Genomic DNA, 21,228 nt, shown 5'->3' on the forward strand with positions numbered 1-21,228 from the left:
TTCCATTTAAAATATCAAAGGACAAATACAAATTAAGAAGGATAGCTGGGAAACTGCTACAGACTATTAATCATTTAAGATTACTTCATTAAGCTCTGTCTTTGTCTTCTCAAATCTTAAGCCACTCACCCTTCAGCCATAGGGTAAGGAACACTGAATTATAGTGCAAGCAGAGGTTAATTCTTCTGTTTCCTAGTAAAGACCTCCTATGGGAGCAAGTACACATCTCAAACAAAACCATAAAATTGGTGAAGCAATAATCGTAACCAGCTATTCCTCCATAGCTCTAGTTTCATCACGTACACATATTCCAGTCGAATCTTTACAAACTATGCCAACAAGACATGATTTCCCCCTCTTTCCCCAGGAAAATTGTGCAAGGATAACTGTACACGTGTCCACGAAATAGAGGATGTCATTTTATTGGAGGTCCACAGGTAATTGTATCACATTAGGGAATGGAAGAATCTTGTGGTATGGCACAACACAATACCTCACTTAAACACTTAAACAGAAGGTTAAATGATATGCAACATGATCAAATCAGTAATTCATCATTTCTAGGCACCACTGATTAATTTAAAATAAAATGTCATAAATTGAAAAAATATAGTCCATTAATTTGTTTGTTGTACTGTCTTTAAATCAAACAGCACTTTCAAAGTCACAAATAAAAAAGCAGCACTTTCTCTTAATACCAACACCACTGTAACACATACTGTAGCGTGGCATGCAAATCCACATCTGCAGTCTTTTGTTTTGTTTTGTATTAACAGATGGAATGGTAATTTTCTATCTCAAATATTGGTAGCATAACATGTAAGTGCAGATCATTCTGGCCACAGGTGTGGTAAGCCGTAACAAGTGTGTATTACAAGAGCATAGAATACAGAGCATGACACTTACATCCAAGAACCTCTCTCTTTTGTACTGTACATGGTGTTTGTTACAGGCTGATTTCCAACTCGCTGTACCCAAGCTTCAGGAAACAAGGTTATTGACCTTTTCTGGTTTTATTTAAAAATAAAATGCAGTCACCATCAAAGCACAACCATTAACAACCTGGTCAAAAAAATGCCATAGCTCCATTGAAAAAAATAACTTGTCTTTTTAGTAGACTCCATGATGCGATAAAATTTCCATTACAGGCATGTTACGAAGCCTTACAGTGGTACTGCAGTGTCAATCCTGTTAAGTATGGATTTGTATAGACACCAGGAAATGGTGTGATGTCCAAAAAAGCTGTTCAAACCGAGCTAAGCTTCACGAGACCACGCACTGAGTCTTCATGCAATGAGTCCTGGCTGGCTAGACTCAGAACGTGCATTGTATGGCTGTGTGTAATAGGACTTCCACTTGGCAGCATCCCAGGGGGTGATGGAGCTTCTTCAGGAGTGAGAAACTGATGGCCTTCGTGCTCCTCTTTTAATGGTATGATGTCTGTCAAACCTGAATCTGATGTGAGATTTGGCATAGAAGATGGTGGTGTCGGTTGCCCTAGAGTTAGACTTGCACAAGGCCCACTGATAGAAGTCTTTCCTGGTAAAGGGAGCTCTTCACTAGTTATGCTTGGCTCACTCTGTAGGAGGGGGGTGGCAGCAGCCTGCAAAACGAATTTAGTGCTCTGAATGCACTGATCTTGGTCACACTGTAGAATGGAAGGGTGTCAAAAATCATATAAGGCAAACAAAACAGAGAAAAAAAAGGGAGAATATGGATAAAAAGGTATGGAAAAGAATGGGATGTGAAGAGAGAAAAAGAAAGGTATTAGTAACATTCCATGGTTAGCCACCCAAAAATCCCAATACATGCTGCCCAGGAAAAAAAAAGAAAGGCATGCATAACTGAGCCAATGCTTTGGACTATTATCAAACCAAATTAGGATAAAGATTTACAGTGTTCCTTTAAGGGTTCCTTAAAAAACACTAGGCAATTGTTTTCTTTAAACTGGTCTTCACATGTTCAGAATTAACCTACCACAGAAATTTTTCAGAACAAGAATTCTTTTGACACAGATGATCTTGTAAAGATACAGTTAGTAATAAAGCCTCCATGAGTAAAAATTTTTTCCCCTCACAACTTAATACATTATATATACATTCTAGAGAATGTCCTACACTATACTCCATATTCTAGAGGATGTGTAGAAACCAGGCAGCACTGCAGATGCATCGAGATCAACCTTAATGATTTTTAGGCTGTTTCTTGATTAATCCTGACAATGTGACAAATCAAGGTACAAACCGCAAGTTTTCTGGCAAGCACTGTCTCAATAACAAACCAAATTCAGCATTATATAAACCAAATTAAGCTTAGTCAGTGTTACCAGAAATGGTTTTTTTTTTTTTCTACCCCGTTCCTAAGATCTGTTTAATACAAAATTGCAACTCATTCCTTGAGATGACAAGACAGGTATGTGTTTCAGTAGTGTCCAGCTAGCTAAATAGGTAGTATACCCACTGCCAAATTAAGTTTCTTTACCATGAATTGGCATGATTTTTAAGAGCTTCTAAGGAAAAAATTCTTAATTCATAGCCTGATCAGTTATAACATTGCAGTTTTCAAAAATCTTGTTAGATTCATTTGCCATACTACTGTTCTGTTGGGTAAGAAAAACACTAAAATCAGTAAATACAGCTACAAATGCAATAAAGGACATTTGGAGGCAAGCAAGGAGAATAAAAGATATATCCAGAGGTAAGACATGCCTATGCACTGTTGTTATTTCAAGTATTCTGTTAAAGCAATATGTTCTGCTCTATGCCTGACTTTTTAGATTTGTATCAAATTACTATGTATTACAAATCCATCATCTGTTCAGATATTCCTGATCATAACCATTGTTACTAACATTATAGCAATTTCCTAAAATGCCCATTTGAGTTTAATAAGCCACTGCGACATACTCTCTGAAAACTCATGGGAAGACTTTTGCCTCCTTTACTGTATGATGAAAACCAAGACCAACAATGCTTCCTCTGATACTTTCGCGTTCTCCAATTCACCACTGAATAGCTTAATGATGGATGCACACGCCTTACATTCAGCAATTGTGCAAGCAGACTACTTGGTCATGATAGGCAGTGTTTAAAACATGTCTAAGTGGTTCAGGACTCCCAGACCAATTATTTTTTGACAGGCAGAAGCTCAATCCTTACTCAGTTACATATTTCCAAGACTTCTGCTTTCAGAAAGATAAACGGACTGACCTCCTGTTACATAAATTGAGTTCATATAAATTGCAAGCAATCTTCCCCCCACAAAATGATGAACAGTCCCAGCCAAACAATTGAACTAGTTCCCTATCATTTCAGAGGGATTACTCACAGGCTTAAAGCCATAACCTTGCTTAAGTACCTTACTAAGAAGAAAACTGTCAGCATCTTCTGAAGTTGAGCTTTCAATTAGTAATTCAGTGTGAATAACTCATTCTTGATTAATATCCTGTTATTGACGCCTGCTTATTTAAATTAGAACTTCAACCAACCTTATTATGCAGACCTTAAAAATATGTTAACTGAATTTTCATACTTCAAGAAGACCAACAAAACCTATTTTTTCTGAAAGGCAGTAGCCAAAGAATAAATTAAATAACAAAAGAATGCTTATAACCACTGGGGTACACTGAAAACAAATAATGTTAGCAGCTGACTTACTGCTTTAGTGAACCTTCAGCTCTGATCTTCAAAAGGAAATCATTAATGTGTTCCAGGCAATACAAGTACACAGCTTTATATTAGCTGAAGATAATTTACTTGAACTCATTGTATAGCCTGAATTAATTTTCTTCTTACAGAACTCTACTGCATTTCAATTAAATCAATATCAGAAAGATAAAGTAGCCTCATAAAGCTCCATTAAATAGTGTTATAAACTTCTTCAGGTGCTGTATATCTCTTCTTCATTTTCCATGCACTTTCACTTCCCTAAAGCCTCTCCTCTGATTTAGATAAATTTCAGGTTTTCTTTTTCTTGTCTGCTTAACAGGGATTGGCACAAAATCCTTAGGAAAATACAGGCTGTAAAGAGCTTTCAAAAGTGAACTAGTGCAGGGACTAAGCCAGAAAAAGTACATGTGTTCTATGAGGCTCTCAGAAACCGTCTGATAAAAACAGCACATAATACACAGGTAGACTATTCTTAAGTTTAAAAAGCCAACACATTTCCTTTCCAACAAGGAAATCAGATTTGTTTATAGGGTTGGCATGGTGGTTTTTCCTCGATTCTATTATTTCACTCTTGACTGAATGAAATTTAGGGCAGGAAGTCTTAGCTGCTACTAATCACATGAATTATCCAACACCAGAATTTAAAATGAAACAAAAAAGCCTATGATTGTAACAAAAAGGAAGCTAAGCATTGAAATCTAAGTAACTAAAAATCTACTGTAAAAATTATTCCACCAGTATCTTCTTATTTCAAATATCCTGATTTTTTCACTTAAAATTTCCACTGTTTCAGTGAAGCAGCAGATTCTGAAAGTAAGACAAGTTTCAGTATGTTCTACAAGTACAAAGTTCAACTAAATATATGCACAGAAATTTTTAGATAGCTATTTATTTCCACATAAAAAGGCACAAATTAAAGCAAATTGAACAACACCTAGAATTCTGTGTTTATTTCACAAGTAATAAATACAAACTAAGGAAAAATATTTTTCTTTTCTGAAGAAAATATGTTTTTTCTAAGCTACACAGAAAATACATTATAACATTGTTGTACATAGCAATATATTTTTCACACTTCTAAATGTGACTATTTTGAAATAATCAAAATTTTTTACTTTAAATATTAAATAAACTTAGTTAAAAATTTCCTAAATGCTAGTAACATTCAAGAATTGTCGCAGTTCTCAGAAGGTGGAGAAAAGCAGGTTGAATAGTCTCAATCTCTGAATAAAGTACAAACAACACAGAGTTCAGAGGAGGCTTACAGTGCTATGAAGTTACAGGATGGATGCTGAAATACCAAGTTCTGGATACAGCAAATGGGTAAAGAGTGCAGGGACAGAGCTGTGTAACTGTTCCCAACAGGTGTAGGATTTCACAATCAAAATCAATGTATTGTGGATATTGTGCAACAACTGAACCACAAACCCCACCAAGTCAATGGCTCCACTATCAAATAGCACAGTGCGTGAGGAGCAGATCTATGAAGGGAAACACTTCTGAAGCCAAATGGGAAACTACACTTGGCCCAGAGATTTTTCTTCAGATTGGACACTTTGTTTTTATGGACTCAAAGTCTATGAATGCTTAGAGCAACTTGGGTGCATTCCACAGGGGTATCTCCTAAAATAAATCTAGTTCACGTGCTCTGACATTGCTCTGAGATATGAATAAAAATGCAGTAAACATGCACTGCCGAAAGAATTGCTCCTAAAACATATCTCAACCCAAAGCGAAATGCCGAAAGTCATCTACTTGCATGGGCCTGTAACCCATAACTTTTAACTGTGAAATAAAATGCATTAATGAAAAACCTCTATCAACTTTGACTGTAGTAATGTTGACTTGGTAAGAGCCCTGAGTTCTGTTTTGGGCATCTGGGAAGTACATCAGTAAATGTGCAAGGACACACACTCGCGAAACTCCCAGCAAAATGGGACTGCGGCCCTTGCCGATCCTGTTACTGTCATGACAGAAATACTCCTAATAATGAAAATATGAAAAGCAAAGGAAAAAGTATGCTAGGATGGTCAGAGTTAACGTTTCCTGGGTCAGCTGGATCTATTTCTAGATCAGTAACAGAAATATTTAAGTGAACATGTGGGAGAGGACTTTCCTGCACTTATCACTGGTAATAAATGTTGTGCATGCACTACAGTTCCTACAATTTTCAGTAGTACATATATGTAAGAAAACACTTTAAAGAATTTGCATCCAGGAAAGGAAATGGAGAATTAGAAACAAGAGAATCTGGTACACAAGGAACTACCTATACACTGAAGAAGAGATGTCTAGGAATGAAGGAATACAAAAAAATTTCTTAAAAACAAGGAAATAAACCTGTCCTGACACAGAGTCAGATAGAAGCAAAGTCCATCACTTTATAAGGCATTAGAGAATTCCTAGAGACATCATAGTAAATATAAACCAAACTAATTCCTCTAAAAAACTTCATGGATTGAGATAAGATTCTGTGTTTTCTCTTAATGGACTACACTGAAGAATAAAATACCCTATATCAAACCCCAAGAATCAACTCCAGCTTTTACGAGAAAATTAAGTACTACAGTAGTGCAGACCCAAGTAGTGGTAACTAGTGGGTTTATGGTGAAGTAAGAACTTTTTTCAGAACACAAAGCAAAAAAAACTTTAAAATGAAAGAGAAGGAATAAATTACAGAGAAAATTATTATTTCATAGCGGGTGAGATACTGTGCTTCATAAAAAAAAAAAATCCTTAAGAATAAGGAAAACAGTTGGGCAATCAAACTAATGATGAGCTCATAAAAATAACCAGCAATAAAATGCAACAGGGAAATACTTTGGAAATAACGAGATCTACAGATTATGATCTCCAAGTGACCATGCTTTTCATGTGGATAAGGATATTAAGAAGTTGGCTAATGAACTTACCAGACTAATTACAAATTATATTGGAAAAGAAATTAAAAATCACCAGGAATGCACCGGGAAAATAATTGTATGTGCTTCCAGCCTTCATGGAAGTAAATAAGATCCACCTTTTAGTAAAACAAGGTAGATACTACAAAGAAAACATGAGAAAAACCTCTTCTACAAAGATCTGGAAAAAACCCAAATACACAGTATGGGTTTATCAAGCACTGAATACAGAACAACTCTGACTTTCTGAGATTGTTACTAACTGGGTCACTACCACGAGTAGGGTAGATCCTGTATGAAATATTCAAAGTCTCGGAGGCAAACTTACCACAACAGCTGTTAAATACAAAGAGTGCCCCACAAATGGTATCCTGAATAAGAGATAATGTATTGCACTGGAAAGCAGCATTAGCAACTTTACACTAAGCCTGATACTTATTTTGAACTTAATTGCAAAAATGAGGCTATGCTAAAAGATTTATTAATATAAATGAAAACAAAATACTATACTAAGCAACCCACAGAGATTTAATGAGGGACAAGAGACTCACTGGGTGAAGCACAAGAACTCTATTTAGAAAGCCACAAATCACTGAGTCCCACAAGGAGCTGCTAAGGGAGCTGGGGTTGTTTAGCCTGGAGAAGATGAGGCTCAGAAAAGACCTCATCGCTCTCTACAGCTCCCTGAAAGGAAGGTGTAGCCAGGTGAGGGTAGAGCTCTTCTCCCAGGCAAGCAGATATAGGACAAGAGGACACTGTCTCAAGCTGCGCCAGGGGAGGTTTAGGTTGGAGATCCAGAAGAGGCTCTTCACAGAAGGGGTGACTGGGCATTGCAATGGGCTGCCCAGGGAGGCTGGTGGAGTCACCATCCCTGGAGGTATTTAAGAAAAGGCTGGATGTGGCACTCAGTGCCATGGTCTAGTTGACAAGGTGGTGTTTGGTCACAGGTTGGACTTGATCTCAAGGGTCTTTTCCAATGTAGCTGATTCTGTAGAAGATTTGAGGGAAGAAAAGGATTTAAAGAAGGAAGGAATAAGAGAAGACAAGTGTGAAAGAATATGCTCATTAAAGTCTTTATTTTATATCAATGGTGAGGAGAGACATTTTAGCACACTATGTGGATTAAGCAGGGTAACATCGAGACATGAAGACCTGATGCAATGCATTCCAGAATAAAATCAAGAGAGACACACCACAAAGGTGTGCTGAAATACACTTCAGACTTCTAGTAATTTATTTCTTGTAATCAAAAGCATTAAGCTTGCTACAGTAGTATTAATATCTCTGATGATATATAAATGGCCAAGCTTTTGTCATTTGAAAAGTACTATGGTCTATGGCTAGGATCTACATACGCTCCTTAAAGTCACGGAATTTCACTTTGACCTTATCTGAAATCGTAATAATACTGGCTGCAGTACCAGATACATCCCCTTCAACAGGGAAGGGAAAATAGTGTTAGAGAGACTGGTAAACAAAGAAGGTCTTTAACAGTTTGCAACAAAACTCAAGGGAGAAATTTTAATGCTGATAGTCAGCAGCCATTAAAAACCAACTGGTCTTGGATACAGACCAAGAGAAAAGAGGCCATGAGAAAAATGGCATTACAGTCTTAAAAGATATTCCTCCAAACCAAACAAGACATACTACATTTTTCAAGCTTTTTCTAAGAGGTCATTTTCAGAAGTGAAATTTGCACATTTCCTAGTGACTCTCACAACTCTTAAAGACCCCAGGTTTTTCCCAGCTCATGTGGTGTGGTGTTCTAGGATATAAGATGAAATCTTTGAAGAATTTGTGCAATTAGAGGTATTACACTCTAAAATCATAACAGCTACCTGTTTGACTTAAATCAATACTGTACCAGATTTCTCCATTTCCAGAGACATACTTAGTCAATTTTATACCACACTGGCAAAGATTTTTCTCATTAATATCTAGGAATAATGATAGTGTCTAAATTCTTGCAATGATAAGGCAATTTAATGCCATGGACACATTGTGGGTTATGATCCTCACAAACAAGAAACCTTGACAGAGTCAGAAAGTTTGGGTAATCCCTGAAAGACCTCAGCCCATTTCTAATGTTTGCCTTCTCTCTTTTTTTTTTTCCAAACCCCCTTTTCTCCCTTCAGAGTTACAGTATTTTGAGTAAAATTTACATAGAGCATTACCTTGTTCTGCTCAACTGCACCTCAGAAGATTCAGACTTAATACCGTGTCTAATATATTTTCTTATTAAGGAGACTAATAAATCTATTTAATCCTCAAAACATTAAGTAAAACCAGCTTAGGAACTACAGCAAAATTTTTATATGAATTTATCAGTGACACTAATCTGTCTGGGAAAAGTGAGTCTTTTCTTCTTTTGTTCAAAAGAAAGTCTGAATTATGACAGAAGGCCTTGTGGCTTCCTCTTTTTTGGCAGAGGGAGGGTATCCATAACTCATGACTTCTCTGACAAAGTCTTAGAACTCCATACTATGAAGATATGTGGACAACAATTCAGAAATGGGCACATATGCAATTTGGTTGCTTTCAGAAAAAGATCTCTTTACAGTTATTCTCTTCTTCTTGGCACTGGTAATCCTATCTTCAATTATGATAGCCAATGCTACCAGCAAAAAACCAAAGTAAATACTATTAGCACAGTTTCAAAGATGTTTAAAAAGCTTTTGTTGTAACAATTCCAGTTGCCATTTTTTGTTCATTTAAAGTTCAGAGTCCTCCTGCTTTCTTCAAAATACTTCTCCCCTAGAAACTCCTCTTTGTTCATCTTTGCTTTTTAAAACACATTAGACTATGCAAAACCGCAGTGTACAAGCAAAGAAGGAAACAGAGTACGAAGAAAATGTCACACAAAATAGCAATTAGCTGGAAAATGACGAACCAGAGCAAGTCCACGATACTTGAATATTCCAGTTCAAAACACAGTAGGTGTCAACAGCAAAAGTCAAAATGCCAGTATATTCAATAAATCAACAGCGTAGAAAAGCCTCTTTTTTTTTTTTAAGAATCCATGAGCAATAACTATTACACTGTGTGCAACGTACATTCAAAAGAGCCTTGGATTTTGTTTTTTTTTTTCTTTACTGTTATTAAACAACTCATTCCACCCAGTGTGTCAGCTGTATCCAGTTAGTTATTACTTGATTAGTTCACATGAAAGTGGAGAAGAAAAACATTCACAGGAATCTTGATGAACAACACTATGGGATGATTCCTACCATGTTGCTCTGAGATTGTGTGGCCCCATACATGGTAATTCCATTTGATGGTCCTGCTAATTGCGGTGTATCTGGCTGTATAAATCCTCTTCTGTCAATTAAGCTACAGAATAATCACAATCAAGGAAAAGTATTAGAGACATTGCTGATCAATAACTATGTCCTCTCAAAAAGAAAGAAAAACTTTCTATCATAACAACAGACCTTAATACCTCACCAATACCTTCTGATGTCCCCTTCCAGTCAACTGAAGTACTAGACTTCATTTTCTACTCATCAGTAAAGTACTTGCTCCTTGTGATCCTGCCTGTCATACAATCATATGCACTGCTACTTTTTTTGATTTTTATCAGAGACAATAGACTTAGAAGCTTACCAGCAGATACCACAAAACCAAAGAATTTTAAACCACAGGTGAAAAAACAAATTACGAAACTTACTAGGGCACTTTGATTCAGCACCTCTTTTAAAGGTTCTTTTTTTTACCAGCTTTCACATCTAAACTGAAACTACTTAATCACAAAATTTAGCAAGAATGAAGAATTCATACTTCTTTCTGACAGACAACTTAACTTGTTAGGTGTTTCATGACAGCTACTTAACACTGCTTATAGTGCTCCACTGTGCTTACTGAAGTGATGCACTCATAAAATCTCTTATTTCTAAGAAAATGCTTTGTGGAGAAATTACTAAATGTAAGTAAAAATCTGCATAAGATTATCAACAAATTGAATTGAATGAAATAATCCAACCTAGTTAAAGATTAAAGATGCTTAAAGAAGTTATATGATTTGTTGTATCAGAATACTGGTTAGACCTATGCTGACAGCCATTGATCAAATTAAGATTTGAAAGTAACTGTTGAGGACATGTAAAATACATTCTGAATTTGCTAGCACAGGTTTAAAAATGATAAATGATCTTTAACAGAAGTGAAAAAAGTTTTGATTATTTACAGATCCTCTCTTCATCTGCATTCCACACTCAAAGGCACTTGAAAATTTTGAATTTTAAGCTGAAATTGCTGGTAAGCCACTTTTCCAGAATTTAAGGAAAAAAAAATTTAGTGACTTGGGACACAGCTGAGATTAAAAGTAAAAGAAGCAAGCTTCTAATTTACATGTTACAGTCAATAAGTTTTTCCCCTTGATCACAAAGTATCTCCCTGCAGAACCTCTATATATATGTCAGTGTCCAAATAAGTAATGTTGCTTCATGGAATTTAAGAAAAAATGCACAAACTCTGCTAAAACACAGGAGCCTATGTCAGTCTGGTCCACTCGTGTGTTGCTATTTGCCTAGTACCCTATTTCATATACTGAGAAACATGACGTAGTTTTAATAAAGATTTCCATTTGGAACCAAAAGAACTTGGAAGCATGCCATTGAGCTTTTGTGTCACATACTTTAATCAAAAGCAAAGTGGCAGAATTAAAAGGTTGGCTTCAGGCAACATCCATACAGAGAAGGAAGCAGAGACAGGGCTATTCACTGTGACCAGGGGCAACTCAGTATGTGGAAATCTCTATTCTGTTGTTTCCTCTTTAGGAAATGATGTCAGTCTCCCCTGTTGAACTTTGACTGCTCGTAGAAGAACCACCTCTGACATTGCTGACAGAAAATCCAGAAATCCCACTCCAATTAAACACCTGAGCCACTGGACCATAAAGTCATTTCCCTTCTTTCTTCTTGATGGTTCAGATTCATAACTATGCAATTCCAGGCAAAGCAAAACATACCAACCAATGAGAAGGCCATAAAATTATCTGCAAGTTGTCTGCCCCTCTCTACAGTGAAACTGGGCCTCTACTGTGTATGTAGTACATGAACTGTCTAATCACTGAGCATAAGAATAAGAAAAGAATTAAATTTTTCCAGTTGCCAGTGTTATTTCTCTAGTCTCAGCTCTGTACTACATTTTCTCCAACCTTAAATATACAAATATTTCAGATTTCCAAAGGTGAAAATGTATTCAGCAAAACTTAATCCACTATGCATTATTTGGAATTGCTTTGCTGGAAGACCACCAAAATAAGTTTAATGTATATAGGTTAACAGTATTAAATAAAAAATAAAAAAATAGACTGTCTATTAAATAAAACTTTTCAGAGTGAAAAGACAAAAATCAACAATTATCAAGCTAGTTGTAGATTTAAGGTTCAACTCATGTCACATTTGTTAGATATGTAGAAGTTTCATAAACTTCCAGGTTGACCTTCATGTAACAGATAACTACCAGAAATCTTTTATTGCTATAAGCTATTAACTTCAGTGGTGAAAGTTGAAACAACAAACAAGCTTGTTTTCATTTCAGACATAATTTTACAGGATTTTATCGCTAACTTCAGTTTAACCACAATTTACCAACTTATCTCTTTACCACTAAAGAAAAACTTAAAGCTTCTAATGGATACTAATCCAAAGCTTTCATTTTGTTGAGTAAACTCAAAGAATCAAAAATAATAATTTTTTCATCAATAATCACATGGCTTCATTTATGCTAACAATACTTCTGATATTCTTACCTTGGAGAGAGGGGCCCACAGAGTGCAGCACAGCAATTAGTAAAGATGTTGCCGTAACTGTAGGGATTATAGTTTTCTTTACCTCTTTTATTTGACCATGACCCTTTAATCTGAAGAGATATGAACAACAGGCATCACATGTAATACAATACAGAAAATGGCTGTGAGAAATTAAGGTTGCAATATGCTACTTGCAGAAGAGACTACAGAAAACCCATAATGACACTTTCTGAACAACTTAAGAGTTTTGGGCTATTATGAAGGCTGGACCCTACGAGCGCATGCTTGACCTCCACAGATGTAGACAACCCACAATCTGAAGGGATCAATATACTCAAAGCAGGAATTTCAGCATCTAAACATAATGGTCTAAGTTCAATTTTACAAATATTATAGCATGTTTTACAGAAGAGGCTCAGTTGCAACATACTATTAAAGTCAGCAATAGAGCACTTCTTTTCCGTACTCCTGGGTAAGTTTTCAAGCTGCGTACCATCACACAACATTATCTTCCCTAAAGTTCACAAATGGCTCTAAAATATTGTACAGCAAATGCAGCCATTGCTATCTTTTACTGCATATTACATCTTCCCTCAGCTAGTTTGCTTTTCTGTTTGTGAGATACTAGAGAGCCTGAGTAAAATGTCTTGCTGTATTCAATTGGGAATTTATGTTTTAAATTAAATTACTGAACAGGTTACTTGATATTCAGACATGTTCCACTGCTGCAGTTCCCTATCTATCTTATAACAATCCAAAAGAGACATTTATTTGAGAGAAGTGGGTGGAAGCACTCTAAGTCCATATAAAGACAATCTTGGCATAAACCATGGAATAACTGAGTATCTCATCTGTTTTATTAACAAGGCAGATTTCTTTTAAGTCAGGCTACTTGCCCTGATACTTGATGCTGAGGCACAGTTGATTTTGACCCTGCTTGGGAAGTGTTTTTCTGGTTGATTGATATTTAGTGTAAAATTTATAATTTTAACTGTGACCTTAAACAAAAATAAAACATATCTGACAATACTAAAGATGCTACTTTTATATCTGCCAGATACCTGTGAAAAAAGTACAATAGGAAATTACAATAAAATAACTTGAAGCTTGCAGTGGTTTGTCAGATCATTTATTAAATTTCCAAAAGCTTTCTATACCATTAGTTGCCTAGCTAATTTTATTTTCTCCATTCATTTTGCATTTCTCCTTTTGGTTAGGGAAGGACACATGAGGACTCCACACACAGTTAAGCATAATTCCACATGAAAACAAAGGAATCCTATATGCAAAATAAACTGTAGAAATGAGAAAGTTGACCTTTAAATTAATGATATACTTCTTGCCAGAGGTTTTCCACTTCAGAACAGCAAAAAAGTTTCAGAGGTAAGATAAAATAAAGGATGAAATTTTTGTTTAGAGAATGCAATACACTTTTCAAGTTTTACAGTAAGCAATTTTTGAGTCAAAGAATATTTATCATTCCCAATGAAAATGAGATATTGAAAAATATTTATTAATTTCCTACTGTATAAAATACACTTGTTTGTTTGTCTCCTCTCTCCTGTATTTTCCTATTTCAAGATAGAGATCCTATATGTATAAACCATAATGGACATACTAGGTACATAATGAGCACATCTTCAAGCCACAACAAATATAGTCAAAAACATTTCATCTGATCTTTTGAATCAAGTATGATCATATTACTTTCCTTCTTTCCTACTGAGGTACTCACAAAATTATGCAGACAGGTCTGTCTTGAGAAAAACCTCCTCATTACTATTTAGAAATGCATATGTCAAAATATACTACAAACTTACATCTTCATTTGTTGTTTGATTGGAGCTGATCAAATACGTATGAAAACCTGAGAGGCCAACAATGGACCATACTGAGAAAAAACACACCACAGCTTCCAGCACGGTAATTGAAAGTCAAGGAAATATATGCAAATGGGAAAAAACCATCCAATAACAAGTAGTTAAAATCACAAAATTCAGAGTAGCCCACAAGTCCTTTGAGATCTCTGGGGTACTTCAAAGGCGTCAGCAAAAAATAAACTCAAAAGCAGACCTATTGTCAGTAGGCTTTATTGTACAGACCACTGAATAGCATCTACACCAGCAAATATTTAAGGTTTTGTAGATTGAAAAAGGCTAAAAACTACTGGTGAGTTCTGATCTTACTTGTTCAAATTTAAATTTTCATAGTTATCTTGTAAAAGTCATCACACTTGCATTCAGACAGGTCTATTGATAAGTAACAGTAAATAACAGCTCTGATGGGGTGAGGGGAAGACCAAACACAAGAGAGGTAACCCAAGGCTAGCTGAATACCAAAAACGAACAGAGATGTTTTTACAAATATTTACTCCACAACGTAAGCTGGATCTCAGTCTTATGTTCTAAATGCCAGACTCTGCTTTATTATGTTAATGAAGTTAAGATGTTGACAGGCATTCCAACACTAGCATAAAGTGCACTAGTCCAAATAAAACCCACATGCTCTCTCAAGTCCCTCTAATAACTGGATATATTCTACTTTACAACTGTGGGGTACCTGATCAACTCAGACTTGGCAAATCTTAACTGCTTAACTGCTGTTAAGCCTGTAAGTGTAATAGTTGGGGTGGGGTTGAATATTCAAAATTCAGCAGTGTTTGCCCAAAACTTATCTTAAAGAGGAAGACTATGAAATCCCAACTCACAGTGTGGCTATTAGAATACTCGCTGAGCAATTACAAGTAGATTTTTAATGCAGGCATCAGCCCGAATTGAGCAAATCAGAAAAAATGGCAGAAAACTTCTATCCCCACACAAGTGAGAGCAGCAGCAGAACAAACTTCATTTGGTACAGCCACAAGCAACTCTGCTGGCATCTGCCTTGCTCAGACACAGCACCACCCCTGCCAAACACTGCCAGGAGCGCGTGTCAGCACCGTCGGTATGAGGTGCAATGCACAGGGCTGCGCACCCCAGATACATGGATGGGAGCTCACAGGGTGCTCTCACGTGTGACTCACAGGGAGCAGCACAGGGACACGTCCAGCAGGAGCACCCTCACCTCCAGGGGAGCAGCAAAGCTGTGCACATGCATGGGTTGGTATACTAGGAAAATCAGTCAGCACTCAACATTGCATACTCACTATAGTTTACATAATTCCTTTAACTCTAAAGGAGTCATTGTCTCAGAAATAAGACAATAAAGTTGCTTCTAAACTTTTGTATAGCTGAACATAAAGAAGAACTTTCCGAATTTTCTATTAGAAGGCTTCCTTCGATAGCTTTTATTTATTTACTTACATGAAATAGCCATGGACTAAAAATATATCTGCTTTGAGAATGCTATTGTCTACAACACTTCAATAATTTGGGGGTTGTTTTTTTGGGGAGATAACACAAATCAACAGAACAAAGGGCTCTGGTTCCAAGAAAAATACATAAAGTTTATCACTAGGAGCAAAATTATGAGAAAAGAACAGGATAAAAATAATCTGTATATTAACCATACCAACCTTTGGTGAAGGCAGTTTCCAAGACAACGTCAACTCAAAATTTTCCAGAACAAGGAAAAAAAACCACAACCATCCTTATCACTGAACCTATCAATAGAAGAGAAATAGGACACACAGACACACAGCCTGGAAATGGCATGGACGGCCATAAATTTTTGCAATAAAAAATCCCAATATTAGTTAAAAGTGAAGAGTTTTGTGTTGCAGGGCTGCTCATCCCTAATGAACTGGGAGATACGTGAAGTGTCTGTATAATTTTCCCTAGAATCCACTTCAATCAGAGTGGTTTAAAGCCAGAAAAGAGCTATTTGCATTCTGAGCAAATCTGCTCCAAAAGCAGCAGGATGACCAAAGTGCACTGCTGAGCAGCAGGCTCACTACTCTCTGTCTCTCATTTCCTCCTCAGGCTGTGTGAAGTCAAAGCAACACAAGACAGGAACTCTGATTCTGACTCTGCCACAGCCACAGCTAAACCAAGGAGAGTACAAGGGATAATAGATAAGGAAGTTGACTGTTGGCAGAGGGTTCCAAAACGTGTCAAAGAAGGAAACAGCCCAAAACATCACGCAGAATACAAACTGGGCTTTGAGAGAGTAGAAATAGTAAGGAAGGCTGCAGATGAGCAGGGTTGGGTAGAATCTACACACCAGGAGGAAGATTTATCAGGTTAGAAAAGAAGAACCTTAGAGGGAAAAGGGCTCCCTGCAGCCTGAATATATCACTAACAGGATGTTCCTCACCACAACTACACTCAAGAGAGTACTGAAAAGTGAGTTTCTCCCTCCACACAGTAATTCCTATGGAAAAAAACCACAAAAGGTAATTCCTTTCAGTTCAAGACCTCTATCAGTTCCCCACAGGAAGGGACATTTTTCAGTTCCCCACACCATGATCCAAAAAGAACTTGAGAACGGCAGAGGTAGTTTAAGTCAAATTAACAAGAATCCACTAATTCAGCCTGAGTCCATTAACTAAAAAAAAAACACACAAAAAAAGTATAACCTTCATCAATGAAGTATAACCTTCTAGCCTATTATGGTATAGTATCTTACTAGCATAATATAGTATAATTTTCCCTTAATATCTGACACAGGGTTGTTAGCAAAGACTGAAATGGCAATGTTCTCTGTGCCTGAATTGACTGTCGCCAAAGCAGCATTCCCTATACTATTTGGACAATTTAATTTTTTACTGTTATTAACTGTAAGCAAGCTTTTAAATTATCCAACATATCACTATCAAGCCAGGTATTTCTGTAAGATGTGCTACTGAGCCCTTTAAAGCAGCACATCTCTGAACACAAATTATGAATTATCAGGCCATTGTTCCTGTACAAAAATCCTCAAATGCATAAGCAATTACCTTTTGATTTAAGGACAACTGAAAGCTATTCTCAGTTTGAAAATAGTTTGAATTATCTTTTGTAAGAATTGACTGTAATTGTTTTAATTGGAAGTTATTGTGCTATTTAGAACCCTTTGTTTGTGCTTTTTAAAATTATTTGTGCAAAAAAATCTGAACATGGCTTTTTTTAAAAAGGGAGTTTACAGCTCAGTGATTCTACCAGATGAATACAAGCACACCAAAAAATGTATCTGCAGAATTTGACACTTGGGAAAATTACATGGGAAGAGGTCTCAATGCACAACTATGAATGACAGTTTTTTCTCCCTGCCTTCATGTAGAAAGACAAACGGTGTGAGGCACAATGGACAAATGGGAAAGAATTCTTTTTATAGTGTCTTTGTGAGAGGTGAAAACTGTTTTTTCAGACAGGAACCATTCAAAACATATACATAAGGAACGGGAAGCTTACTGTCTGTACAGAAACTAACCAGTAGTTTTGTCAGCTTCCCATTTTCTCATTATTTTAGCTGCTTTCCAATTCCATTCTCACTCACTAGAAAATATACAGAGCACTCCCATGAAGCGATAAAAAGTGCATGGAGCATTTACAGAACAGGACCACAGAATGGTTTGGGTTGGAAGGGACCTTAAAGGTAATACAGTTCCAACCCTCTGCCATGGGCAGGAACACCTTCCACTAGACCAGGTTGCTCAGAGCACCATCCAGCCTGGCCATGAACATTTCCAGAGATGGGGCATCGACCAAAACTCTGGGTAGCCTGTTCACATGTCTCACCACCCTCATTGTAGAAACTCTGTTATGGCAAATCTATACCTGCTCTCTTTCAGCTTAAAACATTGTTCTGTCACTACAGGCCCTGTTAAGAAGTCTCTGTTTTTCTTATGAGTCCTCTTCATATACTGACAGACCACAATGAGATCTCCCCAGAGCCTTGTCTTTTCCAGGCTGAACAACAGTAGTAGTCCCTGTGTAGGCAATTTACATACTGCTATGTAACTTAACACAAGTTGTTATTTGAAAATGACTTCTCTAAAAACATAAGAATAGTTTCAGAAATCTAATTCTTCACAGAAAGCATGTTGTTTTTGTTGTTCCAAAATCTACTTTTTCTCTCCTGAAAAGAATCAGCCATTTTGGATACCTTCAGCTATAAAAGCAGAACAATTCTTTAACACTTGTAGTGAAACCACAGCACACGTATAGTGCAAAATGTATTTATGAATTCCATCACAAAATGTGAAGCATTTTTCATGGACATGGAAAATACAGATCTTTGTCAAGAGTACTGCTTTGCAAAACATGAAGAATAAAAACCACTCCAGGCTGTAGCCTCTTTCCTACCGCCAACACGTGGCCAGAAATCCTATTGTGCAGGAAGTGATGAAGTCATTAACTGATAAAGTCTAAAAGCACACATTCAACAATAGCAAGAAAACAAGCAAAACCACATCTCAGATGCTATTTGCCAATATAATCTACAATATATTTCACTGAAAGGATATCTTGCAGGACTGTCCTTCAGAGCATTGAGAAACCCTGTTTGTTGAGAACCTGTAGAAATAGAACCCAAAATTACCAGCCAAGTAAGAAACTGGACTACAGGCTGTTTTCACTATAGTTAAAACAATTGATATTTGAAAATAACCAAATAACCATAGAATAGATTTACTAACGTGAATCTGAGAATATGTTGCTCAGCAACAACAGCATCAAAAAAGCCCTTGGGTAAGTTATCAGGTTTAGCATCTGCAGGGTATTTTCTCAGTCATACAAATTGATGCACACATACTTTCCCATGAACAAGATTTCTGACTACCCCAGTTCTTTTCAGACCTAATAGGGAAACAAAAAATTATAACCTCCTGTTTCATTTTGAAATACCATTTTTCAAAGTAACTTTCTGGCTTGGAAAATTTATTCTATAAACTCAAATTCTCAATTTTCCATCCTTTGTTTTGGAAGCAAAGCTTTCTTGATTATAATTCTGCTTCTACTTCACCTACATAGAAGATTTTTCTAATAGGTCACTGTTGCCTCTGGGCAAATATAAGACAATCTAGTAGCTGAAAAGAGCACAAAAGAAGCATGAGCCCATCAACTAGAAATGCAGAATCATGCAGAGTACAAAAGCACCTGGGTTCCATAAACACGAGATATTAATCAAAAAGGGTGATTTGACAATTTGCTGATTGCAACAAGTGAACTTGTTGTAGAAACTGACTTAATGTGACATAGCTATAGGCACACAGTTTGAACTGCACTGTATACCATAAATGATTTAAATGCATCCGGCTGGAAGTTTTCCCCACAACAAAAATTTTCCACTTAGCTAAATTCATCTGAAGATCTGTATGGAGAGAAGAATCTTGTCTTGATCAGAATGAAGAAATAAATATTATTCTCTAGACCTATCTGGCCAATTTTACTGCTTATCATTAAAAGTGAAGTTACTTACCTTGTATTTCTGAGCCTTTTCAGACTCTCGTAATTGGTTCTTAGTCTCAAGGTACAAGACTAATGGAACTTCCCCTGCCTTCTTACTATTTTTAGGATCCTTAATGGCAGTGGCAGCAGATAGGTGTGATTTCTATACTCTACTGCTCGTCACACCCTTCCAAGCAGTTCCCAAAACATCACAAGAGGAAGGCTGTTCATTGCAACAAACAGTTGAAATACTGATGCCTCAGAGATGAGTAACAGTGGAGACAGAAACTACTACTGGAAATGTGTTCAACTTGGTGAGACGGAAGAAAATCTTGCAAGACAATACCTTCAGTAACTGATTTACAAATTAGTTTTGTTATCTTCAATAATGTTATGTACATATATTCTGAAACCTAGAAAGAACAAATTTCCAATGTATGCCTCAGAAGGCCACAGAAAACAAAAAGATGTATCTTATATCTCATCACCACTTAGGCCCACCAAAATTTATAAAATGCCAGCTTGCAAGATGTATTATAAAAATATACAAATTTTAAAAATTTGTCTAAATCAAGAGGCATTATAATAAAATAATTTTACCAGGACTTATGTATGACTTTGAAATACTTTAAGAAGGTCATAGTGTAAGGTCTAAAAACCAAGACTTTCTTCAGCCACACTAACAAAAAGCAGTCAATGCCAAGTGCAAAGGTTCAGATTAAGTAACTGAGAATCCTGCTTAACAGTTAGAATCATTTAAAGAACTGCAGAGCTACAAAACAGAACACAAATTGTTGAGTGGTAACTGTTAAAAAGGTAGATAAGAAGACTTCTACAGGTGTGGTAAGCACAGAGAGAGTGGAGTGATAAGAAAACTTTATTTGTAAAGAACTCTCTTTTGGACACTTTCAAGACTATAGCAAACAAATTTGAAAGCTGGGTTTGAAGCTCCAGTGTATCAATTAAACATCAAGAAACTAATCACATTTCATATCTGCTCCCACTGCCTTTGAGGACTGACCAATCTTTAGAGCTTAAGGATGTTTTTCTCTATCTCATTCTAGGTAAATGAACCTCCATGACAAGAATATTTTGCAGCTGACAGGCAATTCAGCATTTAACATTTACTATATGTAATCTGTAACACCTACACAACACTTAAATGCTTCTCAACCACACAGAGGCACAATTCATTACACTCTTTGCCTACGTAAGAGTTAGGTATGGACACTGTAAATTTGAAATCCACTAGATAAACCTACTCGACATATAGAACATGAAATACTGACATTATATTGATAATTCATATACTGAAAACTAAAGAGAAAAGCACTGAAGTCCTTGTGAAATGAAGGTAGGTTAGTGTGAAAAATATCTTTAAAATAGTTGTCAGACTAGGAATGTTTTCAACCACTGAACTCTAGCAATGATTGTAGAAAAAACCCATGTGTCTTTCTTCTTAAATGTAAAAGGTGGGTATGTATATACTCATGTATGCCCAGATAAATAACAAGAACTTAAGTACTAACAGCAAATGCTCCTTTTCCAATAATTTTCCTTTTTTAAACAGTATGTACATCTTATCTGCTTTTTCCAACTGG

The 21,228-nt window shown here is 36.4% G+C and overlaps 1 protein-coding gene across 7 annotated transcripts in view; it reads right to left on the reverse strand.

The window, feature by feature from the left end:
• Positions 1-399: 399 nt before the first annotated feature.
• Positions 400-21,228, reverse strand: part of ZDHHC14 (zinc finger DHHC-type palmitoyltransferase 14) — a 97,583-nt gene continuing 76,754 nt past the window's right edge. For 5 of the 7 annotated variants that reach the window (XM_069010606.1, XM_069010605.1, XM_069010607.1 and 2 more), the window contains 5 exons: positions 18,706-18,754; positions 14,141-14,243; positions 12,321-12,430; positions 9,796-9,898; positions 400-1,648 (listed from right to left, as the gene is read on the reverse strand). In XM_069010606.1, coding sequence (XP_068866707.1) covers positions 1,247-1,648; positions 9,796-9,898; positions 12,321-12,430; positions 14,141-14,243; positions 18,706-18,754 — 767 coding nt within the window. In that variant the 3' untranslated portion in view covers positions 400-1,246. The remainder of the gene's footprint in view (positions 1,649-9,795; positions 9,899-12,320; positions 12,431-14,140; positions 14,244-18,705; positions 18,755-21,228) is intronic. The other 2 variants (XM_069010609.1, XM_069010608.1) reach the window with 1 other exon arrangement.

The sequence above is a fragment of the Aphelocoma coerulescens genome, chromosome 3 (assembly GCF_041296385.1).
Source record: "Aphelocoma coerulescens isolate FSJ_1873_10779 chromosome 3, UR_Acoe_1.0, whole genome shotgun sequence".
Taxonomy (NCBI): domain Eukaryota; kingdom Metazoa; phylum Chordata; class Aves; order Passeriformes; family Corvidae; genus Aphelocoma; species Aphelocoma coerulescens.